The 21510-nt window shown below is 40.4% G+C and overlaps 1 protein-coding gene across 1 annotated transcript in view; it reads right to left on the bottom strand.

Moving 5' to 3' along the window:
• Positions 1 to 1622: 1622 nt before the first annotated feature.
• LOC120021157 (sterile alpha motif domain-containing protein 9-like) overlaps positions 1623 to 21510 on the bottom strand; it is a 32598-nt gene continuing 12710 nt past the window's right edge. The window contains exons 3-6 of the mRNA XM_038964795.1: positions 7154 to 9979; positions 6751 to 6788; positions 4887 to 4954; positions 1623 to 1872 (exon numbers count right to left, since the gene is read on the bottom strand). Of these exons, the coding sequence (XP_038820723.1) occupies positions 1623 to 1872; positions 4887 to 4954; positions 6751 to 6788; positions 7154 to 9979 (3182 nt within the window). The remainder of the gene's footprint in view (positions 1873 to 4886; positions 4955 to 6750; positions 6789 to 7153; positions 9980 to 21510) is intronic.

The following is a 21510-nucleotide window of genomic DNA, read 5'->3' as shown; positions in this document are numbered from 1 at the left end:
ACCGGTACCCCCTGTATATAGCCTCCACATTGACTCTGTACCGGTACCCCCTGTATACAGTCTCCACATTGACTCTGTACCGGTACCCCCTGTATACAGCCTCCACATTGACTCTGTACCGGTACCCCCTGTATATAGCCTCCACATTGACTCTGTACCGGTACCCCCTGTATAAGCCTCCACACTGACTCTGTACCGGTACCCCCTGTAATAGCCTCCACATTGACTCTGTACCGGTACCTCCTGTATATAGCCTCCACATTGACTCTGTACCGGTACCCCCTGTATATAGCCTCCACATTGACTCTGTTCCGTACCCCCTGTATATAGCCTCCACATTGACTCTGTACCGTAATACCCTGTAATAGCCTCCACATTGAGTCTGTACCGTAATACCCTGTATATAGCCTCCACATTGACTCTGTACCGTAATACCCTGTATATAGCCTCCACATTGACACTGTACCGTAATACCCTGTATATAGCCTCCACACTGCCTCTGTACCGTAATACCGTATATACCTCCACGCCTCTCGTAATCCCTGTATATAGCCTCTACATTGACTCTGTACCCTGTATAGCATCGTTATTGTTATGTCACTTTCTTGTGTTACTTTTTGATTCGATTTTTTTTTACTTTAGTTTATTTAGTAAATATTTTCTTGACTCTACTACTTGAACTGCATTGTTCATTAAGGGCTTGTAAGCATTTCGCGGTAATACCTGTTGTATTCGGCGCATGTGACAAATATATTTATTTGATTTGAAGCCGGATCAGGAGAGAGAGGTAGACTGCTGACTCCAAGCAGCCAAACTGTCAAGGTGTTAGAGTACAATAGAGTATTTTTGTTGTAAATCTTATTAGTATTTCTATCAGTTTAATGGAGGTGTAGATTACATCTCAAATTCCAGTGTTTGAACTTGTAAACAAGGCTGCATTGGATTTCCTTTAATTCGACTCCGTGCAGGCGATGGCAATGTCCGCTTTAGGTACTGTATAATGCTGGGAGCCATTTGTGTATTTGACAGCTGTAAAGCAACTCCACCTCCTACACCGTTAAAACATCCGCTAAAGCGTATCTGTTTGAATTGGGCCCTAAATAGTTTGCTGTGACATTTCTCTTTCAACCGTGTGTACTTAACCCTACAACTTAAACAACTTTAAGAATGCTGTTTGATGGACTTCTGTAGTGTGAGTGTCATCTGATGAAGATCATCAAAAGTTAGTAATTAATTAGTGATCTATATTTATCTATATTTCTGCTTTTTGTGACTCCTCTCTTTGGCTGGAAAAATGGCTGTGTTTCTGTGAATAGGCTCTCACCTAACATAATCATTTGGTTTGCTTTCGTTGTAAAGCCTTTTTGAAATCGGACACTGTGACATTTCTACGCTGTTTGATGGACTTCTGTAGTAGACAAGCAGTTTGTTTCAATTAGAGCTTTTTCATATTTACCTCTGTAACTGTAACACCTTAATTAATTAGTAATTAACAACATTTGTGTAATTCTGTCTAGCGTGACCTGTTTCCTTACCATGTACCCAGTTGAAGTCTTTAATGACTCTGCTCTATGCCAAGAATATGTGGGTGTTACAATTGTCTATTTGGCCAGATGTTGACATTAGAACTTTGATGAAGACGTCGTGTAAAACTCACCAGAGGGAATCTCACAGTGTGGGAGGTGTAACTGACGAACAGATCCCTGAGGACACTCAATGCTGAACAGAGGTCCGGCAGGTGTCCGGCCTGTGGAGTGCAGGAGACTGTCGTCCCATTGGACAGTCCTGTAAAGCACCTCCCCCTCCCCCTCCATCAGAAACACCAGCCCTGTCAACCTGCACTGGAACAGGCCTGCATGGGGGCACTGGAGCCTGGGGGCCGCAGGACAGAAGTGGCACTCATTTGAATAAATATTTTAGTTGGTTTCTCACCCAGGAAGCAGTGTATGGGCCAGGAGAAACTATAATCCATTGTTCGGTTTTCTTTATATTTAAAATAAATGATGTCGCTTTGACTACGGCGATATAATATATATGAACGCTGCTGCCACCGCGTTATTACGTGTGACCGATTTGACATCACTGTGATCTGTATCAGAAAGTGGGCTGGCTGTCACTGGTAAAGCAGAGAATGCAACATTGTATTCTATTCATTTACAGCTCTCTTGCAGAATTTCCCATATTACCTCACATCGCTTCTAACAAACAGAGGAAGGAAATAGACGACATGGCCAAAGGCACAGTATGTGGGCATCCCTTCAAATTAGTGGATTAGTTGCTGACAGGTGTATAAAATCGAACACACAGCCATGCAATCTCCATAGACAAACATTGGCAGTAGAATGGCCCGTAATGAAGAGCTCAGTGACTTTCAACGGGGCACCGTCATAGGATGCTACCTTTCCAACAAGTCAGTTCGTCAAATTTCTGCCCTGTTAGAGCTGCCCCGGTCAACTGTAAGTGCTGTTATTGTGAAGTGGAAACGTCTAGGAGCAACAACGGCTCAGTCGCTAATTGGCAGGCCACACAAGCTCACAGAATGGAACCGCGAGTGCTGAAGTGTGTAAAAAGTCGGCTGTCCTTGGTTGTTTTCACTACCGTGTTCCAAACTGAGTTCCCTAAAATTACCTACTGCCTTTTGGGCATTTTAGGGAATTGGTAAATGACCTTTTCACAGACAAAATGTACAGTGAGCTCTAAAGGTTGTGGCTCTGTACTCCAGTATTTTGGATTTGAAATGATACAATGACTATGAAGTTGAAGTGCTGACAGTCAGCTTTAATTTGAGGGTATTTTCATCCATATCAGGTGAATCGTTTAGAAATTACAGCACGTTTTTTTTTTACATACTGTAGTCCCCCCTTTTAGGGGACCAAAAGTACTGTATTGGGACAAATTCACTTATGTGTAATAAAGCAGTACAAATACTGCTTTAATATCATATCCTAACTTCCCCTGTTGTTCTAATTGTGAGAGGTTAGGATGTCTTGGGGTATGATATTTATGTAACTTTCTCGCTCATCATTATTCACGATTAATTATCCATCATTAGCAACATTAATGTAGAAGTGTTTAGAAACATATTCTATTCTTATTTACAATACAAGTGACTCCAAAATGACACAATACATTATTTACCATTCCTTTCCTTTCTGTTGGGAACAAAATAATCTGACCAAATGCATCCAACCAGTTTGTGGAGTCTGTAGCTTGATGTTAGTCATTCTGAATACGGGACCACATACTTACCTGTTTACTACACAATATAATATACAATATACTGAACAAAAATATAAAGGCAACATGTAAAGTGTTGATTCCATGTTTCATGAGCTGAAATAAAAGATCTCAGAAATGTTCCATACGCACAAAAAGCTTATTTCTCAAATATTTGGTGCACACATTTTTTTTCCCATACCTGTTAGTGAGCATTTCTCCTTTGCCAAGATAATCCATCCACCCGACAGGTGTGGCATATCAAAAAGCTGATTAAACAGCAGGATCATTACACAGGTGCACCTTGTGCTGGGGACAATAAAAGGCCACTCTAAAACGAGCAGTTTTGTCACACAACAAAAATGCCACGGATATCTCAAGTTTTGAGGGAGCGTGCAATTGGCATGCTGACTGCAGTAATCTCCACTAGAGCTGTTTGCAGAGAATGTAATGTTAATTTCTCTACCATAAGCCGCCTCCAACGTCGTTTTAGAGAATTTGGCAGTATGTTCAACCTGTCTCACAACCGCAGACAACATGTATGGTGTCATTTCGGCAAGCAGTTTGCTGATGTCAACGTTGTGAACAGAGTGCCCAATGGTGGTGGTGGGGTTATGGTATGGGTAGGCATAAGCTACGGACACAATTGCATTTTTATCAATGTTCATTTGAATGCACAGAGATACCGTGACGAGATCATGAGGCCTGTTTGTCGTGCCATCCGCCGCCATCACCTCATGTTTCAGCATGATAATGCACAGCCCCATGTCGCAAGGATCTGTACACCATTCCTGGAAGCTGAAAATGTCCCAGTTCTTCCATGGCCAGCACACTCACCAGACATGTCATCCATTGAGCATGTTTGGGATGCTCTGGTGTAACCAACAGATGCATATCTGTATTCCTAGTCATGTGGAATCCATAGACTAGGATCAAATACATACATTTCCTAATATGAACTTTAACTTCGTAAAATATTTGAAATTGTTGCATTTTGCATTTAGATTTTTTGTTCAGTGTACTTTAATACACATATAAGTTAATTTGTCTCAATGCTAATACAAAAAGTGCTGTAATTTCTGACAGTCTTGCACTTTAACCTCATAGTCACTGTGTCATTTCAAATCCAAAGTACAGAGACAAAACTACAACAACAGAATTTACTGTCCCAATACTTTTGGACCTCACTGTTTTTTTCTAGCATTGTTTAGTATTGTTTATTTCTGATGATACTGCCTTTATTGTTGTATTTATATAATTTATTCTATATATTATATCATCCTGCTGCATTGTTTTGTATGAAGCAGGGCTCCCCTTGCAAAAAGACAAATGTTTAAAGAAAGAAATAAAACAGTCCTACAAACTTCAACTAACCTGGCAACCACTAGCAAACAATCAATGGAGGTAATAGGGGCGTGTTTTCTTTCTTCTTAATTAACATCAAACCAAATATGGAGTTGATTTGAGTTGATTTGGCCGTGACATTTTGAACATTTGCACACGTCATCACTCCAACTGAGCGGCTGTTTAGACACAACTGAACCATGAATTACACTTTCTCCTGGTTTTTAGACTTCTGTCAGCGTGAGGAACCATCTAACATAAAGGTTGTAAAATCCTGACCTTCCCCTTCAAGTGAAAAAACGTATTCATGGATAATAAAGGCTAACCTGTAATGGGTTTTTGTCAATTGTGGATGGATGTTTTTCAATTCAGGTTCTGTCAAAAGAGTTGGGGTCTGGAATAGAAAAAGGAACACAAACATGTCAGCCAACACTTTAAGGCCTACATTCTCTCTACTAAGCAGTGATGATGTTAATAACAACAGGATGCATTACCTACAATATTTGCCTCTGTTTGGAATGAGAGACTTTCCACGCCTGTGTTTGAGACTGTCATTATGCCATGCTTTGATACAATACAACTTTTATTAATCAAACTCTTATACATAACACACAATGACACAGAGCACAGAGTTAGAGAGCACTTTGATTGTCTTTAAGACCAACTGTCTAGCCATGGTGTTCATGTTGCATTATTGGTCCCTACACTCTACAAATTAGGGGTACAACAAGGCGTCTTCTAAGATCATCAAAGATCTCTGAAGAACTTTTAAAAGTTTGGGGGCAATTTTTAAAAGTTTGTAAAAGTTTGTTTCTTTTGAAATAGACTAAAATGAACAGCTTTGTTTACATAAACAACATGTCCCGCTAGATGACCATAGAGAGCCATTGGTTCTCTATGGTATAGTAGAACAGGGCGTGACTAGGGGGTGTTCTAGGTTTATTATTTCTATGTTGGTGCTCTTGGTATGGTTCCCAATTAGAGGCAGCTGAGGTTCGTTGTCTCTAATTGGGGATCATACTTAAGGGTTCCCTGTTCCCACCGGCTTCGTGGGATATTGTTTTGAGTTAGTGCATGCAGCACCTCTGATGTCACGGTTCGTTGGTTCTTTTTGTTTGGAAGTTTCACTTGAATAAGTATGTGGAACTTTAATCACGCTGCGCCTTGGTTCCGTCTCTCCACACAACCGTGACATCCTGGTGGTGCAGTGGACTAATTGATAAAGAACAATAGATCATAGGTTTGAATCTCACCGATGCCGTGTCACAATATAAAATACATGTGTTTGCATGATTAGTGAATTTCCATGTGATTGGAGTTCAAAAAAGTTTACCCAAAATAAGCTAGCAGTGTTATTAAAAGTCTTATTGAAACATTCAGTGAATGAAAGGACGTTACGGTAAAACTGAAATTAATAGAGTCATACTACAACAAACGAAACGTGACACAGTATGTAAATGATATCACATTAGTGCAGAAAATGAAGATATTGATTAAACTGCTGTAAGTGAATGCTTGAATCTAACAATGAACTATGCAAAGGAGGAAAAGCTGTGTGCATTAAGGAAATATACGCCTGGCTTAAATAGAAGCCTGTCTCTAATAAGTGCCTGTTGTGTTCAGTGATTTAAGAAAATAAAAGCCCAGGCTATTAATTGAAGTTTTACAATATTAAAAAAACCTTGTTATTAAACCTCGTTAATAAATTACATCAATAAAACCTCCCAGGATAACTTTTAAGGAACCAGAGTAAAACGTTCTCAGAACCTCCTTGCGACCTCAATATAAACGCTTTGATGCTAGCTTGCTAACCAGCTATGTTAAGTGTATGGAAGAGGCTAGCTATCTAGCATCAGCTTTGTAGTGGTTATGCGATGTGGAAACACTCGTTTTAAAATGTTCCTCCATTGGTCTCATTGTTGTCGCTTTTCTAATTCTGTGAATGTTACTAAGTAATTTTAACAAATTTGATGTTTAACGACATCACCTTCCTGATGGCAAGGCAAGGCAAGGCCTGACGACGTATCCGAAACTATATTTGGCCGACAAGAAGAGGGCGTGGAGCATTCAAGCGTGGTACGTGCATTGAGAGTGTTGGAGTTGGAATTTCAGTTTACTTCCTGAATTAACGGAATTAAAAGGGAATTGAACTCAACCCTTCAGTATGCCAACATTTAGGTTATTACTTACATGAATGTGGCTAGAAGTCTTAAAGCCCATCGGAATCCCTGAAATAAGAATCAATGGTCAACATTATTTCACTTGTTTTGGACTTGGAGACATCTGGTAGTCTATCTCAGAAACAAACCCACGGATATAGTATACACACCATTGTATATTTGTATTAAACCACATAAATAACTGTCAAACATAAATATAAATCAAGATATTCACCCCACATAATATTCTGTATAAGACTAACTTTCATCTGTGTATTCATTTTTTAGTAAGTCACCTATTTTGCCCCCAATGTCTTGGTAATTCAACATTGCCAGGTAAACATTTACTTCAGAAAGTTTTACAGTCATTACTAACATTTAAAACGGGCACCATCATGTGGAATAGACCTAATACAAGTCAAGGTATGACTTACCTCGATTGAATGTTTTTGATTCTTGCATTCTGGTTCCCTCTGATCCAATGGCATCATCCTTTTGTTTCTTAACGTTTGCTCCAGATCCCACTGTACGCATTGTGTACTTTATGTCAAAAGCCACAGGGCCACTGATATTGAAGCCAAGGTAAAATGAGATGTTACCATCCTTCCACACACTGGCCTGTTTCTGGGGACAAATCTCAATCTCTTTATCTGCCATACGGGCAAATGCTTTATGCACTCTGACCACTCCATTGACACGAAGAAGGTGATCCTGAATGCAAGTGTCCCTGATCTCTGCACTGCCTCTTGTTTTATTGAGAGTCCTTGATTTCCTTTTTTTCAGATGCGCACAGATGTCGTCTATGCTTGATTTGTGAACAAGTCTTTTCAACCCAGCACCTTTTCCCAGGTAAAACAAGGGCACAAGTTCCCTAGATTGTAGGTACTTCTTGTATTTGTTGTCAAAGGCCTGTTTCATGCACTCAACATACTTGTTAAGATCAATGTCATTGGTGACATCGCCCTCTCTTGCCTCCTCGGGCCAAAACAGCAGGAGGACAAGGAGGTAAAACTCTGGAGTCCAAAGTTTGGTATTTTCTTCCTCCATGAACTTCTGAAGAATGTCTCTAAGTTGTGGTAGAGTTGCGGGTTCTGGAGATGCGACTGGGCCATTGGTCTGGAGGATGTTGGCCAGGATGTAATTACAGGCAGTGTTAACATCGTCAGGGTTTTCTTTATTGATTATTTTCCACAGCTCTGTGATTTTACTCAAGTTCGCATTTCGATTGAGAGAGGAGAGGCCAGGAAAGGTAGAGGCCATTTTTTCTTTGAGTGTCTTTAATGGTAGGTCCTCTTTTGGACTGGGGGCACTTGTATACTTGCAAAAACAATCAACAATGTCTCGCTGAAAGTATGGTGTCTGATCCTTCCAGTTCCTGGGCTCAGAGTAAGTGAGGTAACTCTCAAAAAAACTATAAAATTTCCTTTCAACCGAAACTCTGAGGCTGGTGATGAAAGTCTGGTACTTCATGAGCTTTCTGTCCTCAAACATCGAGAGATGTTCAGCTGATATTTCCTGGGTAAGGATTTTTCTCCATTTTGGGTTGAGATTTGTGAGGGAATTATAAACAATGTTAGCAACCTGTAGATAACCAAAGATTCCCCTGTTGTTGAAGGTGTGATACATTTTTGTTGGACTGTCACCCTCCATGTGATTCACTGATTCCTTTTCAGCTAACTCCTCCTCTTGTTTGAAAGCCTTGATGGCTTTCTCTGCCCAAAACAAAATGTCTCTGGTCCCTGATCCACCTGATTTTCCATTGACTTGTTTATACAAATGGTTCTTATGAACTTGTCCCAGTGTATCAGCAATGAATGAGTTGGTGGGAACTCTCTCTTTAGCTTTTTCAGCCCAAATCTCAGCTCTTGTAAAATCAGACATTTTGATGTAGTAAAAACGTGCAAGAGATTGAGGGTAGAACGGGTCATGCTTAAATGTTTCTGACGCGGTTTTCAACACATTTGCACATTCAGGAATGCCTTCATGTTTCTCAATATCTAGAATTAACCTGGAAAAGATCTCTTGGCCATTTGAGGTTGTTTCTCTCTTTGTTAACATGTCTTTGAAGAACAGTAACAAGGATGGCTGGATTTGTTGTCTGGTTAAGTACTGCAGGAAGTCCAGTGTTGCAGAGCTCCTAGCTATACCAGCATCTGCCAGCAACTGAACACATTGATGTGCAAGTACTGGGTGTGCTATGCGGACTCTCTTGTCTTCTCCTCCATGTCTTGAGAATGTGACTATGAGATCACTGAAAGGTTGCATGCGTTTCTCAAATGACAGGTTCACACCGAAGGGGTCTTGATGGCTGAGGAATGCCTCACACTGTGACTGTAAGAGGTAGGAGCCAGGAACATAGGAGTTCACCAGAGCTAAAAAGGCAAAGAGTTTGGTGTTGCGGGAGACTTTGTTTTGCTGAAGATATTTGGTGATTTCTTTTCCCTTTTCTGAACAAAATGTTTTTGCCACGTATTCTTCATTGAAATTATTTTGCATTACGTTAAAGCCGTGAAACTTCCCCATCTCGTCTCTGTGATGCCTCTGTATTAGTTTTTCTTTGCTAACAAAGCTTGTTTTCTCTTTGTCAGAAAGACGTGATTTCAGGAGTAAATCTGCCTCAGTTCTACTCTCATCCTCCTCATCGTCTATGATACAGGTCGAGCGTATGCATTGTAGAATGATGACCACAGGGAATTTAGCACTGATTTTTTGCTCTGTTATTTCTCTGATGAGAAAGTCCTGTAAGTGGTCCCTCAGGTGTTCATTGTCTTGCAACAGAAGCACTGTATTCTGGTTTTCTGGATCACCGGTTGCAAAAAGTTCGACCACCTGTTTAGCAATAGTCCTGGTGTCCGACAGGGGGTCTTTCTGGACTTGTTTGCCCATATCTTTCTTGTCAGAAGACGGGTCGACCAGAACAGCACACCTGAGCTCTTTCCTCAGGTCCCAGAGTATTTGCATGGCCAGGGTGGTTCCTCCACTGCCTGGCTGGTGCAACAGCTTAATACTGTTTACACTCCAACTGCCCTGTCTCTGTAACTTGATGAGTTCCCTCAGCTTTTCGTAACCATCTCTTCTGATAAATTCAATGTCCTTTTCTTCTCCTCTAGATGTGGCACTGCCATCAGAGTTTTCCCTCTCATCAGCCAGGTAAAAGGTCATCCATTTGGGTGGGGTTCCCTTGTAAAAATCTGACTCCGTCTCCAAAGCTACTGCTGGGTCGATTTGCTCTCCTTCAAACTCACTTGCACTCAAGACGTCTAGAAATGAGAGTGAGTCCTTGAGTTCACTGTCCATGAGAATAACCCCCCCTCCAGCATTGGGTAGGGTTGGCATCACTTTGCCTGCCATGACAGGTAGCTATGTTGAGACTCTCTCACAGTGGAGGGAAAAGAGATTTGCATCTGTGGCATCTGATGACGCCTGCAAAGGCTGATAATTCCTGTGGCAAGGAGGGAGTAACCTTTTCCCCTAGGCTATTACTAAGTACAGCACAGATAAGCCTGGAATATCAACCACTCCAACTAATGTATTGCATATATCTTATCTTAGCGAATCACATGAGTGCGAGGCATGGCCAAGAATCTGAGACGTATAGTGTGCTCAGAGGCTGTGTTCAGAGAGAGGTTCAGAAAGAGTTGCCTGATTTGAGATCAAGCCAATGGTTGTTGGTCAGGACTTTGTTCCTTGCTTTCTATTGGGTTTAACAAAGGCCACATTTGAATGAAGCTTTGTTAAACAAAGACGATGTTATTTTTACGTGGAGCTGTCATTTGTTCCAGTTGATCTTGGTTATTTTCAACATGTTTTGTCATGTTCAATCTACAGGGAGAATATTCAGAAAACAAACAACATTTCAGTCAAAATAAGATTGAGTTTGATGAATGAAAACCAGGATGGACAAAAATGACTAAATACAATGAAAAAATACTGATACAAAATACCATAAAGTTCAAGGGACAATTTCAGCTTGATCTGATATAATTAAAACACTGCTGAATTACTCATTTTACAAACAAAATACCATACTTGTATTTTGTAATGTACAGTATTTCATAAAAATATATTTTTTTGCATTTTAGAATACAAACATACATTTGCAAGTAGGCGGGATGAACAGCAACAACATTCTTAGTAACAGTTACAAAAAAGTTTTACTTGCTATGACTGTGAAATGTTGTCGTTTACCTACCGTAATTGAGCAAGCCAATCTGAATAAGAGTGTCTGCTAAATTACCAAAATCAAAATATATAAGTGAAAATGAACACAACAAAATAAACTGCAAAGCACACTGGGTATTATTTTTTACCTCATTTCAGGGCGGAGCTCATTAAAATAATACTCAGCATGCTTTGCACGTGTTCACCTTTACATATACATTTATATTTTTGATGGAGCAGAAGCTCTTATTACACCCTAGTGCAATTAGACTTCTGATACCAATGCAGGTTGAAAAGGGGGGGCTACAAAATGTAAACGTATTTTGCATTTTGAAAATACAAATGACAGTATTTTGAGAATACCAAATATCGAATACATTGGATTGTAGTTCAGCCCAGTGTAATTCAAAAGACAAAATACTCAGAAGTAATTAAAATACGTATTTCTAATACATGTAAAAGACAATTTCAGCTCGATATTATACAGCTAAAATACTGTTGAACTACGCACCTTACAAACGAAATACCATACATATACTGTAAAAGCATACACTTTTAAAGTTATTTCCTAGTGAATGGGATGGAAGGCATTTTGAAACCCTTTGCCCTGATTCCTCACCTACTGTATAAAGCTACTGTAAGCTGTCTGTATTTGTTGGTCTGTTGCCATAGAAGCCAGGAAAGCCAGCAAAATATGACCCCATTGGCCCCATGTGGGTATTCGGTGGGTAAGGTGGGCACTAGCTATCCCACATCAAGCCCAACCTGCCCAGCACGTGCTAGCCCACAACAGCCCAACACAGGCTTGCCTACACCAAGACCACACCATCCCAACACAGGCTAGCCAACACCAAGCTCACACCAGCCCAACACTGGTTATCCCACACCAAGCCAACACCAAGCCCACACCAGCCCAAACACAGGCTAGCACACACCAAGCTCACACCAGCCCAACACACCAAGCCAACACCAAGCCCACATTAGCCTTACACAGGCCAGCCGAGACCAGCCCAACACAGGCCTAGCCTATACCAAACTCAAATCAGCCCAACACATGCTGGCCACAAAAAGCCCACACCAAGTCCAGCACGGGTTAACCCACAATCAAAAACCCAGCAAAAAAATTGGCAAAACACTACAATGAATACTGTAGTATTTACTGTGGTATACTGTAGTAGTTACAGTTAACTATAGTATAAATACTGTAGTAAAATAGAACTGTAGTGTACACTGTAGTATGTATTGCAGTGTTTTTGCAGATTGTAGTATACTGTAGTATTTATTGTAGTGTTTTGCAGATTGTAGTATATTGTAGTATTTATTGTAGTGTTTTTGCAGATTGTAGTATACTGTAGTATTTCTTGTAGTGTTTTTGCAGATTGTAGTAAACTGTAGTATTTATTGTAGTGTTTTTGCACATTGTAGTATACTGTAGTAATTATTTTAGTGTTTTTGCAGATTGTAGTATACTGTAGTATTTATTGTAGTGTTTTTGCAGATTGTAGTATAATGTAGTATTTATTGTAGTGTCTTTGCAGATTGTAGTATACTGTAGTATTTATTGTAGTGTTTTTGCAGATTGTAGTAAACTGTAGTATTTATTGTAGTGTTTTTGCACATTGTAGTATACTGTAGTAATTATTTTAGTGTTTTTGCAGATTGTAGTATACTGTAGTATTTATTGTAGTGTTTTTGCAGATTGTAGTATAATGTAGTATTTATTGTAGTGTCTTTGCAGATTGTAGTATACTGTAGTATTTATTGTAGTGTTTTTGCAGATTGTGGTATGCTGTAGTATTTATTGTAGTGTTTTAGCAGATTGTAGTATACTGTAGTAATTATTGTAGTGTTTTAGCAGATTGTAGTATACTGTAACATTTATTGTATCGTTTTTGTGGACTATAACATACTGTAGTAATTCATGTAGTGTTTTAGCAGATTGTAGTATAATGTAGTATTTATTGTAGTGTTTTTGCAGATTGTAGTATACTGTAATATTTACTATAGTGTTTTTGTGTTATTATCTTTGACAGAGAATTGGAGGCTTTCTCATTTGCTCTTTTACTATTACTGGAGAAATACTAAAAGAGCACATTGTCTATAACCTGTAGACACTGTAGGTAGGACTGGGGTCTGAACAGATTGTTCAGCGCTTCTGCTATTTTTTATAACCTGCATGTTGGGATATGGGGAGGGGAATGGGTATAAGCAAATTAAATACTGTAGTATTTACTATAGTTAAAAAAAAAGTAGGGTTTTGCAGACATTACTGTAGTATTCTACAGTATACTACAAAATTCTATGGTAACTCCTACACATGCGGGATACTATAGAGTGTAGTATATTTACTACAGTATAGTCGCATCGGTCGAATGTTGGCGACCTACATGGGGCCAATATTTTAACCCGGGTTGGGCCCAAATCGTGCCAATGTGAACATGTTTGCTGGGACTCCTACTTCCATGGAACAACAGTATGCAGGAGATCCTACACGTGACACTATGTGTTAGTTCCCATCAACTCCGTTCAAAGTTATACACCTCCCTGCCGTTCTCAGTAATTAAACTCATAGCGAATGTAATTGCCATAGTATGTGTATATGTGGTTGTCAAAACGTATTCAGTTTTCCATTCACCACCAAAATACTTTTATTAACACGTCTAAACTCCACCACCATCTTAACATTCACGTCCTCTGCCACCATCTTAACATTTACGTCCTCTGCCACCATCTTAACATTTACGTCCTCTGCCACCATCTTAACATTCACGTCCTCTGCCACCATCTTAACATTTACGTCCTCTGCCACCATCTTAACATTCACGTCCTCTGTAAACGTTGCCAGTGACAGGGGATTAGTTCAACCATTATTTCAATGAACTTCTGTCTAATACTATTTAATTTAGATAATCCCTTTATCTGCTTTGTCTTTTCCCTAATTTTATTATTGATACTTACTCTGCTCTCTCCTCTCTCCGGAATAGAGTTTATCTTGTGCTCTGTCGTCTCCAAATGGATCCTGCTGCACAGAGACAGATTTAGTTTCGTTTTTACTTAAATCACTCCTACATGTAGAAAAACATGATGCAGGAGGCGGATCCTACACTAGAGATTTGTCACAAATGGCCTTCTATTCCCTGTATAGTGTACTACTTCATAGGGCTCTGGTTGAATGTAGTGCACTATATAGGGAATATAAAGCCATTTAGGACACATACTGGGTGTGTTACTTCCTAAGGGCAGTTCACTCATAAAAGGGAACTGAATTTCATACATATGAAATATCTCACAACACCATGTAATAGAACTATACAACCCCAGTCTAACAACACCATGTAATGGAACTATATAACCCCAGTCTAACAACACCATGTAATGGAACTATATAACCCCAGTCTAACAACACCATGTAATGGAACTATATAACCCCAGTCTAACAACACCATGTAATGGAACTATACAACCCCAGTCTAACAACACCATGTAATGGAACTATACAACCCCAGTCTAACAACACCATGTAATGGAACTATATAACCCCAGTCTAACAACACCATGTAATGGAACTATACAACCCCAGTCTAACAACACCATGTAATGGAACTATATAACCCCAGTCTAACAACACCATGTAATGGAACTATATAACCCCAGTCTAACAACACCATGTAATGGAACTATATAACCCCAGTCTAACAGCACCATGTAATGGAACTATACAACCCCAGTCTAACAACACCATGTAATGGAACTATATAACCCCAGTCTAACAACACCATGTAATGGAACTATACAACCCCAGTCTAACAACACCATGTAATGGAACTATATAACCCCAGTCTAACAACACCATGTAATGGAACTATATAACCCCAGTCTAACAACACCATGTAATGGAACTATATAACCCCAGTCTAACAACACCATGTAATGGAACTATATAACCCCAGTCTAACAGCACCATGTAATGGAACTATATAACCCCAGTCTAACAACACCATGTAATGGAACTATATAACCCCAGTCTAACAACACCATGTAATGGAACTATACAACCCCAGTCTAACAGCACCATGTAATGGAACTATACAACCCCAGTCTAACAACACCATGTAATGGAACTATATAACCCCAGTCTAACAACACCATGTAATGGAACTATATAACCCCAGTCTAACAACACCATGTAATGGAACTATATAACCCCAGTCTAACAACACCATATAATGGAACTATATAACCCCAGTCTAACAACACCATGTAATGGAACTATATAACCCCAGTCTAACAACACCATGTAATGGAACTATATAACCCCAGTCTAACAACACCATGTAATGGAACTATATAACCCCAGTCTAACAACACCATGTAATGGAACTATATAACCCCAGTCTAACAGCACCATGTAATGGAACTATATAACCCCAGTCTAACAACACCATATAATGGAACTATATAACCCCAGTCTAACAACACCATGTAATGGAACTATATAACCCCAGTCTAACAACACCATGTAATGGAACTATATAACCCCAGTCTAACAGCACCATGTAATGGAACTATATAACCCCAGTCTAACAACACCATATAATGGAACTATATAACCCCAGTCTAACAACACCATGTAATGGAACTATATAACCCCAGTCTAACAGCACCATGTAATGGAACTATATAACCCCAGTCTAACAACACCATGTAATGGAACTATACAACCCCAGTCTAACAACACCATATAATGGAACTATATAACCCCAGTCTAACAACACCATGTAATGGAACTATATAACCCCAGTCTAACAACACCATGTAATGGAACTATATATCCCCAGTCTAACAACACCATGTAATGGAACTATATAACCCCAGTCTAACAACACCATGTAATGGAACTATACAACCCCAGTCTAACAACACCATGTAATGGAACTATATAACCCCAGTCTAACAACACCATGTAATGGAACTATACAACCCCAGTCTAACAACACCATATAATGGAACTATATAACCCCAGTCTAACAACACCATGTAATGGAACTATACAACCCCAGTCTAACAACACCATGTAATGGAACTATATAACCCCAGTCTAACAACACCATGTAATGGAACTATATAACCCCAGTCTAACAGCACCATGTAATGGAACTATACAACCCCAGTCTAACAACACCATGTAATGGAACTATACAACCCCAGTCTAACAACACCATGTAATGGAACTATACAACCCCAGTCTAACAACACCATGTAATGGAACTATATAACCCCAGTCTAACAACACCATGTAATGGAACTATACAACCCCAGTCTAACAACACCATGTAATGGAACTATATAACCCCAGTCTAACAACACCATGTAATGGAACTATACAACCCCAGTCTAACAACACCATGTAATGGAACTATATAACCCCAGTCTAACAACACCATGTAATGGAACTATACAACCCCAGTCTAACAACACCATGTAATGGAACTATATAACCCCAGTCTAACAGCACCATGTAATGGAACTATACAACCCCAGTCTAACAACACCATGTAATGGAACTATATAACCCCAGTCTAACAACACCATGTAATGGAACTATACAACCCCAGTCTAACAACACCATGTAATGGAACTATATAACCCCAGTCTAACAACACCATGTAATGGAACTATATAGCCCCAGTCTAACAACCCCATGTAATGGAACTATACAACCCCAGTCTAACAACACCATGTAATGGAACTATACAACCCCAGTCTAACAACACCATGTAATGGAACTATACAACCCCAGTCTAACAACACCATGTAATGGAACTATATAACCCCAGTCTAACAACACCATGTAATGGAACTATATAACCCCAGTCTAACAACACCATGTAATGGAACTATATAACCCCAGTCTAACAACACCATGTAATGGAACTATACAACCCCAGTCTAACAACACCATGTAATGGAACTATATAACCCCAGTCTAACAACACCATGTAATGGAACTATACAACCCCAGTCTAACAACACCATGTAATGGAACTATATAACCCCAGTCTAACAACACCATGTAATGGAACTATACAACCCCAGTCTAACAACACCATGTAATGGAACTATATAACCCCAGTCTAACAGCACCATGTAATGGAACTATACAACCCCAGTCTAACAACACCATGTAATGGAACTATATAACCCCAGTCTAACAACACCATGTAATGGAACTATATAACCCCAGTCTCACAACACCATGTAATGGAACTATATAACCCCAGTCTAACAGCACCATGTAATGGAACTATACAACCCCAGTCTAACAACACCATGTAATGGAACTATATAACCCCAGTCTAACAACACCATATAATGGAACTATACAACCCCAGTCTAACAACACCATGTAATGGAACTATACAACCCCAGTCTAACAACACCATGTAATGGAACTATACAACCCCAGTCTAACAACACCATGTAATGGAACTATACAACCCCAGTCTAACAACACCATGTAATGGAACTATATAACCCCAGTCTCACAACACCATGTAATGGAACTATATAACCCCAGTCTAACAACACCATGTAATGGAACTATATAACCCCAGTCTAACAGCACCATGTAATGGAACTATATAACCCCAGTCTAACAACACCATGTAATGGAACTATATAACCCCAGTCTAACAACACCATGTAATGGAACTATATAACCCCAGTCTAACAACACCATGTAATGGAACTATATAACCCCAGTCTAACAACACCATGTAATGGAACTATATAACCCCAGTCTAACAACACCATGTAATGGAACTATATAACCCCAGTCTAACAACACCATGTAATGGAACTATAAAACCCCAGTCTAACAACACCATATAATGGAACTATACAACCCCAGTCTAACAGCACCATGTAATGGAACTATATAACCCCAGTCTAACAACACCATGTAATGGAACTATAAAACCCCAGTCTAACAACACCATGTAATGGAACTATATAACCCCAGTCTAACAGCACCATGTAATGGAACTATATAACCCCAGTCTAACAACACCATATAATGGAACTATATAACCCCAGTCTAACAGCACCATGTAATGGAACTATACAACCCCAGTCTAACAACACCATGTAATGGAACTATATAACCCCAGTCTAACAGCACCATGTAATGGAACTATATAACCCCAGTCTAACAACACCATGTAATGGAACTATATAACCCCAGTCTAACAACACCATGTAATGGAACTATATAACCCCAGTCTAACAGCACCATATAATGGAACTATATAACCCCAGTCTAACAACACCATGTAATGGAACTATATAACCCCAGTCTAACAACACCATGTGAAGGTCTCATCTAAGGTCACAGACACAATTACACCAATTAATGTGTTTCATTCTTCTATAACCTCTTGCTTCTCTACCTGTGTGTGTGTGTGTGTGTGTGTGTGTGTGTGTGTGTGTGTGTGTGTGTGTGTGTGTGTGTGTGTGTGTGTGTGTGTGTGTGTGTGTGTGTGTGTGTGTGTGTGTGTGTGTTACATAGCCCCACGTTAACAATCCTCCAAAGCCAATGTGGACATGTTTGCTGGGAACTCCGCAGACTGAACGTTTTGCTTTTCTCTGAGGCTATTGGGTGCAAACGATATAGCTCTACCAAAAATATCTTACGTTTCTGAGTTGTAACAAGTATAATGATGTTATTTTTAGAGACAATAATAAACGTACCTTCTGTCTGGTCTACCCATACAAACACTGGACTTTTGGAGAAACCTTGACTATTCATTCCAACACACCAACTACAGCAAGCTTCTTTTTGTGTATCCAACAGAGATTCTGGTCCATGCATGATTACAAAACAGCAGTGACTACGGGCCAACTACTACACACACCTTATGTAAAGGACAGAGAGAACAGGTGAAACAGGTCGGAGCATCACCCTGCCCAATGTTACTATGTCCTGCCCATAAATGGATTTCCTTGCGATCTTGCCAGTGGGTGAGTGTTATGATTAACCAATAAGGCACAACAGGCTGTGTTCTGTCAGTGTACGTTCCTTCCTCCTCTACATCTGACACCTGACTCTACTCAGTCCTTCCCTGATGCCTCTCTGCTCCAGGTACGTAACTACAGATCTAGGTTAAGGGGTTGCTTACAAAACTATGGAAGCTCATTTGAACTTTTCTCCAAACCCTCTCCTCAGGGACCCCCCCAGACGTTTCACCATTTTGTTGTCGCCCTGAACTAGCATACCTGATTCTCCCAGTTAAGGGCTTGATGATTATTTGACAAGTTGAATAAGGGGTGCTAGTTTCTGGAATAGTTAAAATACATGGAACTGCTGAGGGTCCCTGAGAAGAGGTTTTATAAAGCCATAGGACATCTATTCCAAACCACCGGTTATACATAGGGTGGAAATAAACAATATACGAGGCTTTGCATATTTCATACACCATGTAACAAAGAGTAAGCCAACTACAGAGAGCATGGCCATGCCTATTGAAAGCACACAAATAACACACGACCACGTGTACACACACACCCACACCTGCTTGCCCCCTCACAGCAAAATCAATGGTGTACATTTAACTCCGAACGTATTTTCAGCGAACGTATAAGTCCCACTGAACTGGTGTTAAAATAACACTTCTGAACGTGTTCAAGATTTAACTCTGTTGCAGTGTTGCCCATTCAACTCTGAAAGTGTTCAAATGAACTTGACTGTGGGTTTTCCATAGCTCTACTGTAGAGTAATACATAACTCCTACAGTGTAAAACATAACACCTGATTTAGAGTCAACTGGACTCACTTTGCTTAGTTTGTTACACTTTCTCAGTGTAAGAATGTTTCATTTCCCAGTGAATTGTAGAGTTACCACCCATGACTTTATTTGTTAGTGACAGACACATGGTTATTTAATTCTTTAATTTCAAAGACCTGTGGCTTTCACCAAGTGAGTATCTAGGCGAATGCTATTTTCAGTTTAAACTCTATGACAATACAATACATCACAAAGCCTTTTATTTATTTTTTTACTCAATCACAGTGGTGTTAGGAAACTCCTGGTTTACAGGCCACATCAGGCCTGCAAGTCATTTTATGCTGGCTTGCAAAGTGATGTGTAATTCCTATTGGAAGTCAGGATATCCAATAGGTTGAATTTTTATTCACCAAAAACCCGCATTCAGAATTGAAAATGTATAAGAATACTTTTTTAAAACCATTTAAACTGGAGCCACCATTTCAGTAGCAGGTGCAAGAAAACTAACTAACTGGTTGTATGTTATTTATCTTTGTGTCGCATAAGCAGAGAGAACAGTCTATGACTTGGGTGGCTGGAGTATTTTAATTTTATTTAATTTTTAAAATTGTATCCCCTTTTCTCCCCAATTTTCGTGGTATCCAATCGCTAGTAATTACTATCTTGTCTCATCGCTACAACTCCCGTACGGGCTCGGGAGAGACGAAGGTCAAAAGCCATGCGTCCTCCAAAGCACAACCCAACCAAGCCGCACTGCTTCTTTAACACAGCGCGCCTCCAACCCGGAAGCCAGCCGCACCAATGTGTCGGAGGAAACACCGTGCACCTGGCCCCCTTGGTTAGCGCGCACTGCGCCCGGCCCGCCACAGGAGTCGCTGGAACGCGATGAGACAAGGATATCCCTACCGGCCAAACCCTCCCTAACCCGGACGATGCTAGCCCAATTGTGCGTCACCCCACGGACCTCCCGGTCGTGGCCGGCTGCGACAGAGCCTGGGCGCGAACCCAGAGACTCTGGTGGCGCAGCTAGCACTGCGATGCAGTGCCCTAGACCACTGCGCCACCCGGGAGGCCCACATTTGACAATTTTTAAGGTCTTCCTCTGACACCACCTGGCGTAGAGGTCCTGGATGGCAAGGAGCTTGGTCCCAGTGATGTACTGGGCAGTACACATTACCCTCCGTAGCGCCTTGTGGTTGGATGCCAAGCAGTTGCCATACCAAGCGGTGATGCAGTCAGTCAAGATGCTCTCGAGGGTGCAGCTGTAGAACTCTTTGAGGATCTGAGAGTCACCTGAAGTGTGAGAGGAATGGTGGATGCAGTAGAGGAATGCAGTGCTGAGGCAGAGGACTAATAGTGAGGACGACTGCCCAACTGTTACTGCTCTGAACTGTGTGTGGTAAGCTTTCTGGCGCCCAGAGCTGCTGAGGCATCACCCAAGTGGGTGCAATACATTGTGAAGGAGAAGAGCAGTCGCTACACGACTCAAGCTGGTTCCCAGAGTCCCTCTACAAAATCATCACCAGATTCCATCAACCATCTCCCTTCCTCTGATCAAGCCATCTACCATCCTTCTCCATCTTTGCACTCAAAAACTTGGCCTTTATTAGTTGACCTAACAATTTTGGCCAAAAAGGCAAACTCAGCTCCATCATTCATTGAATCATATTCATCACAAAACCACTGATATTGCAAACTACTTTAATCATTTTTTCATTGGTAAGATAAGCAAATCTTAGGACCTTCCTCTTTGTCGCAATGTGAATAAACAGTAATTCCACTACCCAAGAATAGTAAAGCCCCCTTGACTGTCTCAAATAGCCGACCAATCAAATAGCTTTACCAAA

This window comes from Salvelinus namaycush, chromosome 26, assembly GCF_016432855.1.
Source record: "Salvelinus namaycush isolate Seneca chromosome 26, SaNama_1.0, whole genome shotgun sequence".
NCBI lineage: Eukaryota > Metazoa > Chordata > Actinopteri > Salmoniformes > Salmonidae > Salvelinus > Salvelinus namaycush.
Note: the sequence above shows the minus strand (reverse complement) of the source record. Positions and strands in the feature narration are given on the sequence as shown.